The 18709-nt window shown below is 41.6% G+C and overlaps 1 protein-coding gene across 2 annotated transcripts; it reads right to left on the reverse strand.

Annotated features, from left to right (window-relative positions):
- Positions 1–243: 243 nt before the first annotated feature.
- LOC306818414 (uncharacterized protein) lies at positions 244–2725 on the reverse strand. 2 transcript variants are annotated; one of them, XM_079335982.1, is made up of 5 exons: positions 2424–2725; positions 1468–1921; positions 1300–1368; positions 711–857; positions 244–638 (listed from the first exon to the last, which is right to left on the reverse strand). In XM_079335982.1, exons 2-5 carry the CDS (start codon positions 1888–1890, stop codon positions 324–326), a joined length of 954 nt encoding a protein of 317 aa, XP_079192108.1. In that variant the 5' UTR covers positions 1891–1921; positions 2424–2725; the 3' UTR covers positions 244–323. The 2 variants fall into 2 exon arrangements, with proteins under 2 accessions (XP_079192108.1, XP_079192107.1); XM_079335981.1 differs by lacking the exon at positions 2424–2725 and having other exon boundaries at positions 1468–2251.
- Between the last annotated feature and the right edge of the window lie 15984 nt (positions 2726–18709).

The raw sequence follows: 18709 nt of genomic DNA on the forward strand, positions 1-18709 counted from the left end.
TACCACAAAAGTAATATAGACATTAGGTAAGGACATGCTCCGTGATCGATTCAATCTCTTTTAAAAGGAGGGAACCAAGTACTCTACATTAGGAAAAAAATAAGACAATTCATTTTATTGATTGATCAATGAAAGACAGAGCTCTAATAGGCTACTTATATTACGTGGTTGAAGTTGTTGCGTTTTAATTGTACAGTCACTTTGTCCAAGTAAACAATCAGTCACTTTGTTCAAGTAAACAATTATTTTTAACACGAAAATTAAACAAACGCATTTTTTTAAATCAGTAACAATCAATTAAAACGAAGTACTTTCAACAGAAATTACAAACATTGATCAATAAGAAAAAAAAATACATTCTTCCCCATACACCTCTTCTTCCTCCAGCTGCCCCTCTTCATCCTCCCCCTCTTCCATCCTTGTCTTTCTCCAATGGAATCACTTCCTGTACCACCCCCCCCTTTGAGCGAAATAAAAACAGGGAAAGGGACCGACGTAATTTTTGGAAACAATAGCCCCCATTTCTCCTCAGAAATTAGAGGCATTTCCCCACTCTCCAAAAGCAGGTGAAGCCACCCCGGCTGCCCTGGCACGGTGTCCGCCCCCAGGCATTTGGCCTCCTGGCTGGTGCTGGCCTCCTGATGGCAAGAAATAAACATTAGTTAAACAGCTAATTATACTTAATTGGCTGAGACTTAATAAAAACCTACCAGAATTTCCGTAAATTGAGTAGAGTGAGATTTAGTCCCAAACCCTGACTCTCGGGACTTAAGGTGGGTGACCTCCAGCCAGGCTCCAGCCGCCACAGGGCATAGGGCGACCTCCCTCCACAGAGTGACGCCAACCCTGTGATTGTCCTTAAATAAATAGAAAAATAGTATTGTGTTTTATGGGGCTTTGATCCAGTATGCATACATTTTAAATAACGACAACCCATTTTAGATGTAAATCCTTCCACAATGACAGGATAAATGAGTTACCTAAACAGGCTACACATTCCCATTGCAAAATAATGAAAGCATTTTTATCAAAAGTGCTGCTATGTATAGTTGTCTACTGCATTCCCCTTCCTAATTTCCCTTTTATTCAAATCTTTGCACATGTTCTCTCAACCTCTGAAATGATGACTCTGACTTCCATCAGTACATTACAGGTGCTTTTATTCTCTCTATTTCACTCCAATGCTGAAGCTGTCCTGCTGCTAACAATAAACAATAAGAGGCTGAGAGTGACAGAGAGACACAGGGTCAATGAGAGACAGATTCAGAGCAGTTACTTCATATAATATATCTAACTTACTTGTTCCAGGACAATGTCTCTGATGGGGACCTTGTCCCTACCCATGCTGACTGCTCGTATGGTGGACACCTGTATGGAAGAAATATTTTGTTGGTATTAAACATTTAACACGCAAGTATTAAAAAAATCCTCTCTATGTATGTGTATGTGTGTGTCTGTTATACTGACCTCCACCACCATCCCCTTCAGGGTGAACAGCCCCGGCATCCCCCTGGCCTCTGCCCAAGTCTTCTCTGGACTCAGAGGGTTGAGTAGGAGCTGCCCCTGCTCCCTGAGGTCAGCGCTCACCTCAAAAGTAAGGCTCCTAAAAAGCCTTGCCTGTGCTGTGATATTTAAACTGTATGGTGGGGCTGTCCCATGAAGGGAATATCCCCGGAGGGCATAACCCACACCAAGTTGTAATTTCAATTTTGAGGACTCAAAAAGAGTCACCTTTTTGATGGTCTCACCATCACTCAAGATGAGCACCCTATTTTCTCTCTTTACCAAGGGGAAAACCGCCCCCCCCTCAAACACCCATGAAAGTGTTTTCAATTTTTTTTTCAAAAAGAAAAATGATGTGCAGGGGTGGGGGAGTGAAATCGGGGCCATGGTGTTGGCCGCAGACGGCGTTTATCTTCATCTGTATGAGAGTAAAGAAAAAAGACATTTTGTTAAAAAAAACAACTTGAGAAAACGTCCGCTTTCAACATAAAAGTGATCAGGATCGTTATCAGACTTCTGCAGAGCTTGATGACGAGATAGTCATTTGAATCAGGTGTGTTGAAGAGGGAGACATCTAAAACATGCAGGATTGTGGCTCTTGAGGACAAGGGTTGGCCACCCCTGTAAAAATGCATAATACAATCCTCTCCGTTACATAAAATGTGGCAATTAAGATAAATAGTTAATATATTGAGCCGTTTGGAAGATTACATTGGACTATTGTAAAATCAAACCAGTGTTTGAGAAGAGTGGCAACCTGCTTAATTTCAACTTTAAATTCTAGCTTTCTCAACATATAAATGTTACATGTCCTAATCTGTATTATATTCTTGGCAATGAATACACAATAATATATACACATAAGACAATAAGCTAACATTTCTAGCATAAAGGCTATAATTAGAAAATGTTGTCCTTACCATTGTTCCTGCTTTGAAGGATGACCAAAGACTGACCGAAGCACTTTTAAGAGCTCAGTTAAGAGCAGGAACTTGTGTGTAGGTGCAATCAAGAGTAACCGCAGTCAGCTGGCAGTAGTAAAATTAGTACAACAAGTAAAAGTGTCCCACCACATACACACACATTGAAAAACGTGGAAGACAGCAAAAAACATCAGCAAACATTTGGAGGTATAGTTTAAAAAATATACAAGATAGCAAAACAATGTAAATGTAGTAAAAGTAGCAGGTGAAAGTAGCACAAACGGTTGAAGAGTAGTGTTGATCGCAGGAGCTGGGGATCAAACACTCAACCTTCTGAGTGAAACGTTTCCCATTCATTTCAATGGGGCAGAATTTGGTGGAAAAAGTGAAATAACTTAAAGTAAAAGTAGTACAAACGTGAAAAGTCATAGCCATAATTAGCAGAAAAAGCTGAACAGAACTAGAAAATTTGCATTTCCCTGCGGAAAATGCGTGTGAATGCTTCACATGCATTCATACGCAAAGACAGTAGCAAAACTAAAACAAGAAGAAGTAAAAGTATCTGAAGAAGAAGAAGATGTAGCAAAAGCAGAAATACAAGAAGCAGAAGAAGAGGAAACAGCAGAAAAAACAGTAGTAAAATTAGTAAAAAGTCATAGCCATAATGAGCAGAAAAAGCTGAACAGAATGATAGTTGAACGGTGAAAGTAGCACAAACGGTTGAAAGAGTAGTGTTGCTCGGAGGAACAGGGGATCGAACCCTCGTCCTTCTGAGTGAAAGGCGAAGAGTCACAAACTGAGCCACAGCCGAAGCAGAGGAAATAGCAGGAAAAATACCATAAGCATAAGAAGAGGTGGAAAAGTTGAAACGTTTCCCATTCATTTGAATGGGGCAGAATTTGGTGGAAAAAGTGAAATAACTTAAAAAGTAAAATTAGTACAAACGTGAAAAGTCATAGCACACTTGAGCAGAAAAAGCTGAACAGTATGATAGTTTTCAAACCAAAGTGTCAGGTTTGGAGACACGAATGCGCAGAGCGCAAGCACCCAAACGACGGAGGTAAAGGGCAAAGCAAAGCAGCAGAGGCAACGTGCCAGTGCCACTGCAGACCACTGACGACACCTAAAGAAACATACATTTGGATTACTAACTAAACTAAACCTGAGGAGCTACAAAAAAATGTGGAAACCATACCGCTGAAGGTGCTTCAAAGCTGCACGGTCCAGGGCTTGGATGGCCGATGGAGGGGGTGCGTTGAGCAACAGGTTACTCGCTAATGTGAGCCAGGAGTGCACAATGCAAAGCAATCTGCCTGGCCTGCAGCGTGGCTGCAACCCAAACGCTGGTTAGACAGTCACTTTTAGAAATGTATCAGGCACAGCGCTTAAATGGTCCACCAGACCAGAGCGACAGGTAAAAGTACACCCAACACAGGCCTCCAAAGCCTGTCTTACCACAAAAGTAATATAGACATTAGGTAAGGACATGCTCCGTGATTGAGTCAATCTCTTTTAAAAGGAGGGAACCAAGTACTCTACATTAGGAAAGAAAATAAGACAATTCATTTTATTGATTGATCAATGAAAGAGAGATCTAATAGGCTACTTATATTACGTGGTTGAAGTTGTTGTGTTTTAATTGTACAGTCACTTTGTCCAAGAAACAATATTTATTTTGAACATGAAAATTAAAACACATTTTTTTAAATCAAGAACAATAATTAAAACAAATGAACTGCTTTCAAAATAAAAATTACAAACATCAATAAAAAAAAGAATCCCTTTTTCCACATCCTCCCCCCTACAACTCTTCTTCCTCCACCTGCCCCCCCTCTTCCTCCTCTCCCTCCTTCCCCTCTTCATCTCCTTCTTTCCCTCCAACAAGAACTTGTTGCACCACCCCCCCTTTAACCAAAATAGACACCGGGAAAGGCACAATGTTCATTTGGGGTAGTAAATTGCTCCATCTCCTCTGAGATAAGTGGCATTTCCCCACTCTCCAAGAGAAGATGGAGCCACCCCGGCTTCCCTGGCACATCGTCGGCCCCCAGGCATTTCACCTCCCGGCTGGTGCTGGCCTCCTGGTGGCAAGAAATAAACACAAGTTAAAACTGAAGGTGAAGAAAATGTGCAATTTTTATCAAAGGTGAAATGAGACATGAGCAAAAATCAGAGGAGTGGAGTCTGTTAGCTCCATTTCCTCCTCGTAAAATCAAGAACAACTAGATAAGAGACTTAATAAAAACCTACCACTATGGTCGTGTAGTGGGTGGAATGTGATTTCACCCCAAATGCACTGTCCCGACATTTCAGGTGGGTGACAGTCACCCAGGCACCCACCACCACAGGAAAAAGGGCTGCCTCCCGCCACAGATTGATTTCAACTGTGTTTGTCCTTAATAAATAAATGGAACAACAGGATTGTGATTTATGGGTTTTTTTTCCAGTATGCGTACATTTTAAATGAGAAACATTTTTGGATGTTAATCATTCCACAATGGTAGGATAAATGAGTTATGTAAACAGGCCAAACATTCATTTCACCAAATAATACAATTTTTATCAAAAGTGATGCTAAGTATCTGTCTACTGCATTCTCCTCCCTAATGTCCCTTTTCCTTGAAGACATCTTTGCACATTTTCTCTCCATCTCTGAAATGATGACTCTGACTTCCATCAGTACATTACAGGTGCTTCGATTCTCTCTATTTCACTCTAATGTTGAAGCTGTTCTGCTGCTAACAATAAACAATAAGAGGCTGAGAGTGACAGAGAGACACAGGGTCAATGGGAGACAGATTGAAAGCCCTTTTCTTACGACACACTATTTATTACTCTAATTTACTTGTTCAAGGACAATCTCCCTCATGGGGACCCTGTCCCTACCAACAGGGACTGGTCTGAGGCTGGACACCTGAATGGAAGAAATGTTTTGTTGGTATTAAACAATTACCACACAAATATCAACAAAATCCTATCTATCAGTGTGTGCAAGTGTGTGTGTGTCTGTTTCTGTGTGTTTGTTAAACTGACCTCCACCACCTTCAGGGAGAAGAGCCCTTGCAGCCCCCTGATCTCGGCCCACGTCTTCTCAGGGCTCAGTGGGTTAATCATGAGCCGACCCTCCTCCATCAGTTGTCTTCCAACAGGTATAGGGCACGTTTTAAATAGTCTCGTCTTCGCGGTCACGTTGATCCCATATGGAGGGACGGTCCCATAAAGGCAATACCCCCCGCATTACATATCCCACCCCAAGAATATATTTTAGACTAGAGGTCTGAAAAAGTGATTTTCTTGATGACCTCCCCGTCGCTTATAATGGCCACCCTGTTTGTTTTAATGACAAGAGGGGACAACAACCCCTCCGTCAAAAACCCATGACAAGGTTTTATGTACCTTGGTGTCCAATAAAAAAACGATGTGCAGGGGTGGGGATAGAAAATTTGGAGGCTGTCTTTGATCGCAAACGGCACTTATCTTCATCTACATGAGAAAAGAGAAAATTTTTGTTTAAAAAGAAAACTTTCGTTTTCAACATACATACTGTAATAATAACAATAGAAGTTGTAATCATTTATGTCATTTTAATCTATTCAATTCAAATAAACTTTATTTGTCCCTGGGGGGCAATGTAAAGGCACACAGAGCAGTAAAAGAAGACAGTGCAGCTATACTAAAATTAGACAGAAAAAAAAATACAATTCAGAAATAATTAATGCAATTAATTATTAATAATATCTTAATTTAATGTTAACAAAGTCCAAAGAAAAAAATCTTCACACCTCCACAATTTTGTGAATTCTTCGTGTCTAATTCACAGCAGCCAGCCTGGCTGTTTTTTTTTTTTTTTGGGGGGGGGGGGGGGTGATTGGCCAAAGCTACTGTTACTATGCGACATCATTATTTGCCAGAACCCAGAGCCTTGTCTTACTGTACTTTGTGAGACAGTCTTTTGCTGAGACCATGTAATTAGCCAATGGCTGTGAAGATAACCTTCACATAGATGGATATGACCTTGAATCAACTCTTTGTTAATATGCTAGCTTGTCTGTGTATTTCCACACTTACTCATTCATAATACAATCCTCTCTGTTACATAAAATGTGGCAATTAATATAAATAGTTAATATATTGAGCTGTTAGGAAGATTACATTGGACTATTGTAAAATCAAACCAGTGTTTGAGTGAAGTCAAAAGAGTGGCAACTTGCTTCATTTCAACTTTAAGTTCTAACTTTGTTTTCTTGGATTTTTCTCAACATATAAATATTACATATCTTAATCTGTATTATATTCTTCCCAATGAATACACAATATTATATACACATAAGACAATAAGCTAACATTTCTAGCATAAAGGCTATAATTAGAAAATCTTCTCCTTACCATTGTTTCTCTCTCGATGGATGATCAAAGACTGACAGGTGCCTTTCAGCAGCTGAGAGCAGGACAGACTGTTTGTACATGATTGGTCAAAGTTTATGTTGCTATGTGAAAATTGTTTGTCCAGACAATGAAAGTAGCCAATCAAAACACTATCTGAAAACCCATTATACATCAAAGCACATTTTAGTGTTTGATGTTACCCACTCCACCAAAACATCCCACCGGACACACACACATTCAAAAAGAGTTCAAACTGTTAAAGAGTTATGGCCCTGTTTGAAAACTAAAAAAGTTAAGGTTCAAGGAAATTGAACAAGGTGAATTGGTATAAATAGTGGAAACATTGATTAATGTTTTAAAGCAAAATGAAGTCTCTAAGTAGAACACAGCCAAAGTTATGAGGTTTTGAAGGAGGTTGAAAGGTTTAATGTTTCTCAATTCATTTGAATTGGGACTTAATCCCCTCTCTGTAAGGTGTGTGTGTGTGTGTGTGTACATGTGTGTGTGTGTGTACATGTGTGTGTACGTGTTTGAATGAGAGATATTAACATGTTATTTTTAAAATGAGCAGAAACGGAAGACCACACTTGGCTGGTGGCCTGATAGTCCCCTCTCTGTAAGGTGTGTGATTAACATTTGAAGCAATATTATGTTTTAAGGCGAGACACGGCAGGCAAAAACAGCCATTTTTTATGCACTGATCATTTTTGAGATTTTGGGCTTATTCAGTCCCTGAACATGTAATCTTTTAAACTACCATAAAGAAAAAATCCAAATAAGACATTTATGTATATTTTAATACATTTTGTCTGGTCGCAGCGTTAAATTTCGTGTAAATTTGTCTGAAAGTTAGCATTCTAACGGGACGTGCTGTGTGACGGCTGCTCTCTGATGCCCGTCATGACTGATATCTCTGTAAAGCTCTCTCTCTCCTGCACAACACTATGTAATCCAAATAAGGACACTTCCTTTCCACCAGCAACCAGTCAGGAAAGTATAACGGGAGGTTTAATGCTAAGAACGTGATCTCATTGGTTTGTGTTGTGTTTCTGATAACGTGATTCGTTCAGACGCATCACATGGTATACTTTGACTCTTCCTTGTTTTACCCTCCGCGGGACCTTTTGAGAAATGAGTCAAAATATCTTCCTGTAAATCAGTGAAAAGAAAACAAAAGTTGTCACTTGCAAGGGGATGTAAGAGGACAAGTTGTGATGCATTACCCCGTGAAATGCCCCCCCCCCCCCCCCCGGGAATCGCTTCTGAACGTAAGCTGTCGGTGGGAAACCGGGGGCGGGGGGGTGTTTAGATATAAAAGTGACGGGCACGCCACACTCGTTGATGTTTGCACAATTGAATGAGCTGCTTTGTTTATTTGATTATTTGTCTGAATTGTGTGAGATCAGGGTCAAAACATGCTGCAGAGGGATCGTCGGTGGCGCAGTGGCAAGGCGCGCGATCCCATGTATTGAGGCTATAGTCCTCGCGCGCGGGCGGCCCGGGTTCGCGTCCGGCCTGTGGCCCATTTCCCGCATGTCTCTCCCCACTCTCTCTCCCTCATTTCCAACTCTATCCACCTTCCTCCCTCTATAATAAAGGCATAAAAGGCCCAAAATAAATCTTTAAAAAAAAAAAAAACATGCTCCAGAGTTTATATTTAATACTCTCAGGGGACAGTGTCACACACAGCCTGATAGTCTCTCTTCGGTTCACACAAACACGCACCCTAACTCACTCTGCATTGTGCGCATTAGAGCATCATTTTAAACGACTTACAAACATATATTCAACATTTTCATAAAACAAATGAAATAAAGTCAAAAATATGGTAAGAATGACATTGATTGCAATAAATGCACTGTCCAGCTGCAAGCTGCGCTCGTCCACCCCAAGCGCGTCCTCCACGCGTCATTCTGTTGGAAACTCTGTGTAACATATTATAGCATTGTAATAACAGTAGCCTGTTTTTTTTTAATTATTTCTTATGGATAGAATAGAAATAGAATAAAGTTCCATCTCAATTATTGTTGGTCAGTTTTACTTTTACAGGTTTTCTATTTGGTAGCAAAAACCAAGGACATGAACCTGATCATGAGTCTGTTTCCAGGACATTGAAGTGAGGATACATACAGCCTACATGGAGGAGGACTGTACAACTATAGCCTGTAAACACTCATAGGTGAACTTTGAGTTCTGTGTGGACATTTAGTCTTCTGATGGACATAAAGCTGATGCTCATCAGTGTGTCTGTATTTGGGCTTTTCTGTGGTTGTATACAGTTGAAAGCCTTACATGGCAGTGCTGTTTTAGCCATTTGTTATTGTCCATGTGCTAGACATGGTCTACATTGCTATAACCAATGTACTGACTAGTTGTTTTGCTTGTTAGCAATGTTTTCCTTTAGAAATGTGTGAAATTTTACTATGTAAATCTTTAAGCGCTGTTTTCTCAAAATGGGTTTTCTCTCATACTCCGTCACATAAATGTCCACTTCAGTAGCACTTACATGCACCAAACTTTCCAGTTTTATTCCTAGGTATACTCTACAGGGATTTACAGAGGGGTTTGTTGATGTATCATTCATAGCCTGATTTATGGAACAATTTATTCCTAAAAACAGGGCGAAAATCTTTTTTTTTAAATTTTTTTTTTTAGGTCTGTTGATAGTATTTTCTGATTTATGAAGTGATAAAAAGATATCTTAAATCCCTTTGTATCTACTATGTTAACTAAATGAAAAAATAATTTTGAACCTGGCCATTTCCAATGTTCAGACTTATCTCCCCCCAATGAATGCAAATTAGCGTTTATTTCATTAAATAATGCCTTATTTGCATATTTAAACATCATATTTCAGAAAACTTGTAATATTAAGACCATGCATGAGACACACTGGCAATAAATAATATGAAAACATAAATAAATTAAGATCCCATAGAGAAGAAGTAGGGTATGAAATACATATTTAGAAGACTGAAGTTAAAAGAAGGGGGGTAGCCCGGCTCACAGAGGGTCAGCCTGTAAAAACCTGCAGGAGAGGCCCCGGGAGGTCAGGGGCTCAGCATTTCTAAAAACCACTAAAAACTATATTAAAAAAGAAGGAAATGGATCCACCCTAATATTTCTCATTAAGACCAGTAGAATGAAAGAAAATTAAAATGTGCATACAAGACAGTGGCGCCATTCCTGCTATTAATCTGATAAAAATGTTGTCTAATGCGCGCTGTTATGTCATTTCTCCCCCACATAGAGTCTGTGGCAGGCCTTGCATCTTATAGCATAGACTGCGTTAGTTGTTGTAGGTTTTAAGGCCTGCCACGGGTTGGTACCGACTCTGGCATAGGGGTTAAAAATGTGGGGGAGACGGATAAAACCAATGTCCGAGCCTCGAGACGCTTCCCTGTCTTGGTCACTTGTATTTATATTTGTATGAACCAGAAAGTCTTTAAGGTTTTTGTTTCTGTGATGGGCGGAGATCAGCCGGCAGTCGCCCAGCACGTCACAGCTTTCTCTCGCCCCCTCAAAATTAGATCTGAGGGTTGAAAATAGCCTCTTTAAATCCTGTGAATAAGTGGTTACCAAGGGGACGAGAGTAGGACCGGGCGGCCGGGCGCTGGGATTGTTATACCTATCCTGAAAGGTCCGGCCAACCTCCGCCTTGATGGTTCTGAGGAAGCGTCTCGAGTAACCCCTGGGCCTCAGCGCACTAAAGAGGGTGCTGGTGGCCTCCTCCACATGCTCCGGGAAGGTGCAGATTCTGTGGAAGCGTATCAGCTGGGATTTGATCAGACCTCTGTACGTGTGCCTGGGGTGATAGCTGGACTTGTGGAGGAGTGCGTGGCGGTCCGTGTCTTTGAAATATACTTTGGTGGCCAGTGTTTTGGACTGGTCACTAGAGGCACGGAAGAAGACACAGGTGTCCAAGAACTCTATTGCTGATGTGGAAATGTTGTGTTTCAGTGTTATTTTGGGGTGGTGTGTGTTCAGGGTGTCCAGGAAGGTCATGAAGTCGTGCTGTGTGCCGTCCCAGAGGCCGAAGATGTCGTCCAGGTACCGGAAATACAGGAGGGGTTTGGTGAAAGCCGTTTCCTCCCAGTGGGTCAGATAGATGTCTGCGTAGGCTGGCGCATATTTCTGGCCCATCGCACAACCGCACAGCTGGAGGTAGTGCTGATTGTTGAACATGAAGTCGTTACAGGTGAGGGTGATGTGCAGAAGTTGTAGGAGGTGGCTGTCGGGTCTGGATGGGTCTGGGTGTTTATTGAAGAGGTGTTTTATTGCAGCTAAACCAAGTGGAGTTTGTGTAAAGTGAATCTATATCTATTGAAAAAAGGAAGGTGTGACCGAGTACCTGAAGGGGTTTTATTTTATTAACAAAATGGCAAAAATATTGACAAATGACACCTTACCTCTCTGAGCTGCTCCATCCCTACGCTCCTGCCCGGTGCCTCAGGTCAGCTGACCAGCTGCTCCTGGAGGTACCCAGGTCTAAGCTGAAGCTCAGAGGGGATAGGGCTTTTTCTACTGCCGGTCCCAAACTCTGGAACGACCTCCCTCTGCACATAAGACACACCCCCTCACTGTCCATTTTTAAAACTCATCTTAAAACACATTTTTATTCTTTGGCTTTTAACCCAGCATGAGACTCTGTTCTTGTTTTAGTGTTTTATTGTTTTTATTGTTTTAACCCTGTTAGTGTTTTACTTATGTTTTATGTTTGTGCTCTTCATGGATGTACAGCACTTTGTCACAGCTATGGCTGTTTAAAGCGCTTTATAAATAAAGTTGAGTTGAGGATTGTGTTTCCTGTCTCCCCAACATACTTTGCCCTGCAGGTGGCACATGTAATCAGGTAAACACAATACCTGGTGTGAGGTGTGGTGCTTAAAAAATTGCCTGTGACCTCTGGGTGCAGAGGTCAACAGAGGCGGAAGCCTTTACCGGACCTGTTTTTTCTGAAGGCAGCAATAATCCTCCTCTCCTGCAGCACATTTGTGCCTCCCATGAAGGAGGTAAAATGTCTCCTAATCACTCCAACAAGCTTCACAGTAGATGGTGAGAATGTAGTGACAAAGGGGAGGATGGGAGAGGTCTGTGAAGGCCATTTCTCCTGAAAGGTCTTTAGACTCTTCCTTAGAAAGGAGCGAGAGTACCCTCTAGTGGCCAGAGCTGGGAACAGCGTTTTTGTGGCCTGTTGAAAATCCCCTTTGTCACTACAGATCCTGTGAAATCTCAGGAGCTGAGACTTCACCAGCCCAGCAAAGGTGTGTTTGGGATGGTGACTGGTTTTAAAGAGGAGAGCGAGAGTGTCTGTCTCTTTAAAAAACACCCTCACATCCAGTCTGCCTGTTTCACTGAACCCCGCTGCTTTATAGGTGGTGGTGTCAAGGAAATCAACAGAGGTGTAGCTGGTGGTGGATTTCAGTGTGATTGACTTGTTGTGAGTGAGAGTGTCTAGGAAAGATTTGAAATCCTCCTCCGAGTGGGACCAGACACCCCAGATATCATCCAGATACCTGAGGTAGTGGAGGGGTTTCTTTTCACAGGAGGCCAGGGCTGATGTCTCCCACTCAGCCATGAAGATGTTGGCATACGCTGGGGCAGATTTCTTTCCCATGGCTGTGCCTTTAATTTGGAGGAAGAAGTCCAAATTGAAAACAAAATCGTTCAAACTCAGTCAAATTGATTTCTAATAATTGAATTAGTTCCTTATCTGGTCTGTTTTTGTCCCTAAATTTATAAAATGTGTTTTTGACAGCCTGTATGCCCTCCTGTGTGTCAATGTTTGTGTACAGCCTGTCAATGTCTATGGTGAACAGCATGGCATCTTGTGGGATGTGGAGGCTCCTAATAATTTCCACGAAATGATGTCTTTGATGTAGCTGAAGAAATCAATATATTCAGCCGTGTTATAGGTGTCACTGCTGCTGTCTGACACAATAGGTCTGCCTGGAGGGATCTCATGCGGCCTACTCCATTTTGCAGGATCCTTATGTATCACATGTATCCTATGTGTATTTTAGGGAGCATGTAGAAGATCCTGGGCCTGGGTTCAGGTGTGCCCAGCAGGTAACTCTTTTGCTTAAAATTAATAATTTTTTTAATGTACAAATTGTCTATAATTTTTTGTATTAATTTAATTGTGTCCGGATAAATTGTTCTGTCTAATTTAGAATAATATTTCTGATCATTGAGCTGTCTATATCCCTCCCACAGGTACTGTTCCCTGTCCATGATCACCACTACACTGCCCTTATCAGCTGGTTTGATCACAATGTCTGTATTGTTTTTCAGCTCCTCCAGTGCAGCCACCTCCTCAGGGCTGAGGTTTGGCTCGTTGTGGCTGAGCCTGAAGTGCTGATCAAAGTGAGTGATATCAGCTGTGATGAGGGCAGTGAGCTCTGGTGGTAGTGTGCCAGCAGGGGGAGTCCACGTGGAAGGTGGGGTAAATTAGGGGCTCTGTGTCTCGTTTATTTTGGAAATGTGAAGCCAATTTAAATCGTCTGTGATATAGTTGTATGTCCCATCTGCTTTGCTCCCTGAGGTTTTTATTGCTGCCCTTTTGTGGGGATGAAAGTTAGTCCCCTGTTAAATATAAACTGACATTTTAATGCATTTGCACTTCATGAAATTGTGAAAAATTAACATTGTGTAAGGAGGAGGTCTGGGGGGAGGGAAGTCTGGGTGTCTCTGCTTAGACTGCTGCCCCCGTGACCCGGCCCCGGATAAACAGCAGAAAATGGATGGATGGTTGTCTCTTGCAGAGGATGACTCAGGTGAGTTGTCCTTGTGTTTGAGCTTGTGCCTTGTGACAGATACTTGTCACATCAGCTCAGACTTATTGAATAAGACACTCACACACTGAGCTTTAATCCTTCAAGTGTCCCTCTGTTCCCCACAGATATTACAGGAGTATTAATGATGTTAACGCTCCCCCAGCCTGACAGACAGAGAGAGACAACAGGAGCACACATACATACGGGCAGTGCAGACGTGTGGATCCACCATAGACAGAGAGGTGAGGAGGGAAACCTTCTGTGTTTCTTCTTCTGGATGTTGAACCTTCTTCTCCTCTGCTGATGGACATCTCATGTCTGCACTGTCCACATGTTAGCTTGTTGTGTGAGCTGCTCTGTTAGTGTCTCTGTGTGTGGGCCGTGTAACGGCTCGTCTGATTGGATATACTTCATTAGGACCGGCTGTGACCCCAACGACCCACAGATGACTGGGGGAGGTGATGACTCGAGGCGTAAGTAGGTCAACGACTCAGCTAACGACTCTGATGGGAGTCATCCTTGATCATTGGTATGCTAATGATCCACAGAGGCTTATATTTCTAGCTCCGTCCGTTTATAGAGTTCAACTGTAAAATCAGGTCACATAAGGCCTGCTGCCTTTGAAGAACAAACCCAACAGAAAGTGTTAGCTCTATAGAGTTCAACTGTAAAATCAGGTCACATAAGGCCTGCTGCCTTTGAAGAACAAACCCAACAGAAAGTGTTAGCTCTATAGAGTTCAACTGTAAAATCAGGTCACATAAGGCCTGCTGCCTTTGAAGAACAAACCCAACAGAAAGTGTTAGCTCTATAGAGTTCAACTGTAAAATCAGGTCACATGAGGCCTGCTGCCTTTGAAGAACAAACCCAACAGAAAGTGTTAGCTCTATAGAGTTCAACTGTAAAATCAGGTCACATGAGGCCTGCTGCCTTTGAAGAACAAACCCAACAGAAAACATCTATTTGGCTGACGTATGAAGTACGTGGACTATTTTCAAGCTGCTAATTTATCTCAGACTAGATTTGTTTTCACTTAAATTTCGAACAGTTTAATGTGATGTGTGCTGATGCAGTAGTTAATATTGTGAATAGCAAAGGACATTTAGTGCTGTTACTTACCCTAAAGATGCTGTTAGTTTCTCCTCCCATCTCTTGCTGGTGACACCTCGTGGCAGCAGTGTGTCAAACAAGTCCCATCAAATTCAGGCACCACGTTACTTTGGAAAAGTCGTTCAGTTGAAACTAACTAGACAGACAAGTAGGGCTAACTTAGTATTTCTCCAGTTTTTGGACAACGTAGAAATATTTATTGAAAACTGACACATTATTAAGTGAACAACTTGCTCTTAATATTAAGTTGGATCCACTTCTTAAAATAAGTTGTGAACAAACAAAAGCATGTTCATTAGACAAACTGATTTTATGAAGCTAAAACAAGTGTATGTTTTTAAGCTTGAATTACAAACCCCCTGAATCATTTTATAGACAGGTCTACACTCCATCAACCAATGAAAACATCTGATCCAATGTTACAAAATCACCTGTTTGTTCTCCTCAACATGTCATTAAAGAAATCTGACTCCTTCATTTAGTTACCTTGATTTTCCACGTGCTCGTTGTTGAGCAGATAGGGATGACAGGAAGACGTTTCAGGTCTCAGGTTAACAGAGTTTATGAACCCGATGAATCAAGAATACAAGTTACAGAGTCTCTGGGTTCAACACTACGTGTCCCTGACCACAGACAGATACCTGGTCAGTTCATGAAGTCTGAGCCCCGACTATCTTTCCCTGAACCCTTTTATACACTAGACAGAGAATATCTAACCAAATAATGCATTCAAGAATGTGCAGTTTCCTTCCTCTGATTGGGCAGCTTTCCAAATTATGTGTCTCCTAATGTTTGGTTCCCCTTCTCTCATTGGTGCATCAAACTCCTGAATCCTTTCTCCAATCTGTAGAGGAAGACACTTCCTGAAAGACACTTCTTGAAGGGCCACATCAAACACATGTTGGAATGTGTAATCAAGTATTTAAAATAAAAAATAATAAAATGTTGTTGTTGCTAAGTGAATTATAGAATCACCATCTCTCACCTATCTACAATGCTGTTTTGAATTCTCTCCCAAAACAACTGAAGCCCAGTCCCACCTTGGAACATGTGACCCCAACGACCCACAGATGACTGGGGGAGGTGATGACTCGAGGCGTAAGTAGGTCAACGACTCAGCTAACGACTCTGATGGGAGTCATCCTTGTTCATTAGTATGCTAATGATCCACAGAGGCTTATATTTCTAGCTCCGTCCTCCAGATAGTTTAGAAGTGAAGAAGCCTTCTGGAGGAGAAGTGAACTTCATCTTCAACCAGTCCAGTTGTCTTTGGATCAAGCTGTGACTTTTCCTACTGGGAGTCTTGGATGTGGGGTCAGATGTCTGGGTTTCAGGATCTTAAAGAGCTCTTCAGACGGCGGCTGCTCGCTGCGGTTATCACAGATATATCAGAACAAACGACAACAAGTGGATACGAAGAGGAGCTCCACCGACAAAGAAAACTGCTGCAGGTGATGTTAACACCTGAAATCAAGCTGCACAGAGCAGGTAGGTTTTCTTCCCACTGCTGGAAACGTGTTTCAGGGAGCAGAGCCTTTAGCTAACATCCATAGACGACCACAGAGTCACAGTGTTAGCTGCAGCTAGCTCCTGCTAACAACATCATTGACTTTACTGGACTTAAACTCTCTTTAGTCTGGACTTACTGGACCTCAACACTCTTTAGTGTCCTTTACTGCTCGTCTCAGTCTGTAAGACACCACTTTGTAATCCTCCTTTCTTTAAATGTAAAATCAGTGAATTCCAAACATGATTAAAATGTGATCAATTCATATTAACTTTTGATTTTAAGTCATTAAAAACAAAATCAAGCCTTATTAATATTCAAACATCAGTCTAAGTGTGGTTAATGTTTGTTTCCTGTGTCCTACAGATGTCCAGCAACTGTTGGTGAGTAAGGAAGAGTTTCCACCTGAGCAGGAGTGGAGCCACATTCTGGACCAGGAGGATGCTAAGCCCCAACACTTTAAAGAAGAACATGAGGAAGTGTGGATCAGTCAGCTTCAAGGACTGGAGGAGGCTGATACCACCAAGTTCTCCTTCACTCCTAAGAATGAGGTCAAGACTGAAGACTCTGATGAACCTCAGATTGTTGAGAGTTATGATTGGCATGAGACAAGAGAAAATCTGACAGACCTAAATTTAAAAAATAAGAAAATAAAGACTGAAAGGAGACCATATATGTGTTCTGAGTGTGGTAAAACTTTTACCCAGAGAGGAAATCTCAGTCGACACAAGTTGGTTCACACTGGAAAGAAACCCTTTAGCTGCTCTGAGTGTGGTAAAAGTTTTACCCAAAGAGGAAATCTGACACAACACATGTTGGTTCACAGTGGAGAGAAACCCTTCAGCTGCTCTGAGTGTGGTAAAAGGTTTAGATTTAAGAGAAAGCTGACCCAACACATGTTGGTTCACACTGGAAAGAAACCCTTCAGCTGCTCTGAGTGTGGTAAAAGTTTTACCCAAAGAGGAAATCTGACACAACACATGATGAATCACAATGGAGAGAGACCCTTCAGCTGCTCCGAGTGTGGTACAAGTTTTACCCAAAGAGGAGGTCTGACCCAACACATGTTGGTTCACACTGGAGAGAAACCCTTCAACTGCTCTGAGTGTGGTAAAAGTTTTACCCAAAGAGGAAATCTGACCCAACACATGTTGGTTCACACTGGAGAGAAACCCTTCAACTGCTCTGAGTGTGGTAAAAGTTTTACCCAAAGAGGAAATCTGACCAGACACATGTTAGTGCACACTGGAGAGAAACGCCTTCTGCTGCTTTGAGTGTGGGAAAATGTTTAGTTCTAAGGTACATCTGACCCAGCACGTTAGTTCACACTGAAGAGAAACCGTTCAGCTGCTCTGAGTGTGGTAAAAGGTTTAAATTTAAGGGACGTCTCACCAGACACATGATCACTGATGGGTTGAATAATATAACTGTCCCTAAAGCTGAATCTATCAACAGACTGAATAATATTAATGCAGCATAATCACGGCCGTGGTTCTACTCTGACAGACACACTGAGACTCTGTGCAGGCTGAAAGGTAGACAACTTTATTAGTCGTTGCAGAGCCCTTATATACAGCACAACAGATGTCACAAATTCCTTCCCACTTTAGATACTTCTGTACATGGTATGAAGAAACACATCTCCTTGACTCGAAACCAAACCTCTATTTGAGGAACACTTCAACATTGTACTGTCAACTGAGGCCGTACATTATACTTTTGTGGTGCCTCATATATCGTGTGTCTCTTCCCATATGGTCATAGCTTCTCCAAATAGATCGTAGTCTGCTAACAGCAAAGTCTTCTCTACAAGATGTATCCAAACTGAACGTACTAACAGAAATTCGTACTATCAATCACTCACACTGAAGAGAAATGCTAATCCTGATGTGTATTCATCAGTATGTATTGACTAACAGATGTGTAACAGCTGTTATTAAGGGATATAAGACAGTTCTATTAACAGAAGCCTGTCTCTACTTTGTTGACATTGATGTGTTGTTGCTGACATATGAAGCAGTAAGTTGGGAGCAGCTATGATGTTTGAATGTAAAGGCTTTATATGAAACAGTTACAGTGTAAGGATCCTTCTTCTCTCCTGATATCTTCTCTTCTTTCTGTCACTCTGTTTCCTTGGAGGCTGCTGTGTTGGGTAGCTCAAGTTCTTCACACAGCTCATGTGTAACCTTGTAATAAATAAACGGATGGAGAGTGAGAAAGATTTTCATCTACTTGTGTTATTTTGTGTCAACAGTCTAAAGTCTCTTTGGTAAAGAAGATCAGCAGATCCTGATGCAGAGTGACCACAGTCAGATCAGGTCCAGGTTGAGTTCACTGAAGACCTTTAACCCTCAATAAGAATCCTGCAGTCAGAATACAAAATCAATAAAATCTCAATGACAGCTGAACATGTTTGAGAAACAAACCCTTCAATTGTGTGAATATTTGTTCTGGTATCATTTCTGTCTTTGGCTTCCTTTTTGCTGCTTCACTGTGTTAGAAAG

This window comes from Symphodus melops (assembly GCF_947650265.1).
Source record: "Symphodus melops genome assembly, chromosome: 23".
Taxonomy (NCBI): Eukaryota; Metazoa; Chordata; class Actinopteri; order Labriformes; family Labridae; genus Symphodus; species Symphodus melops.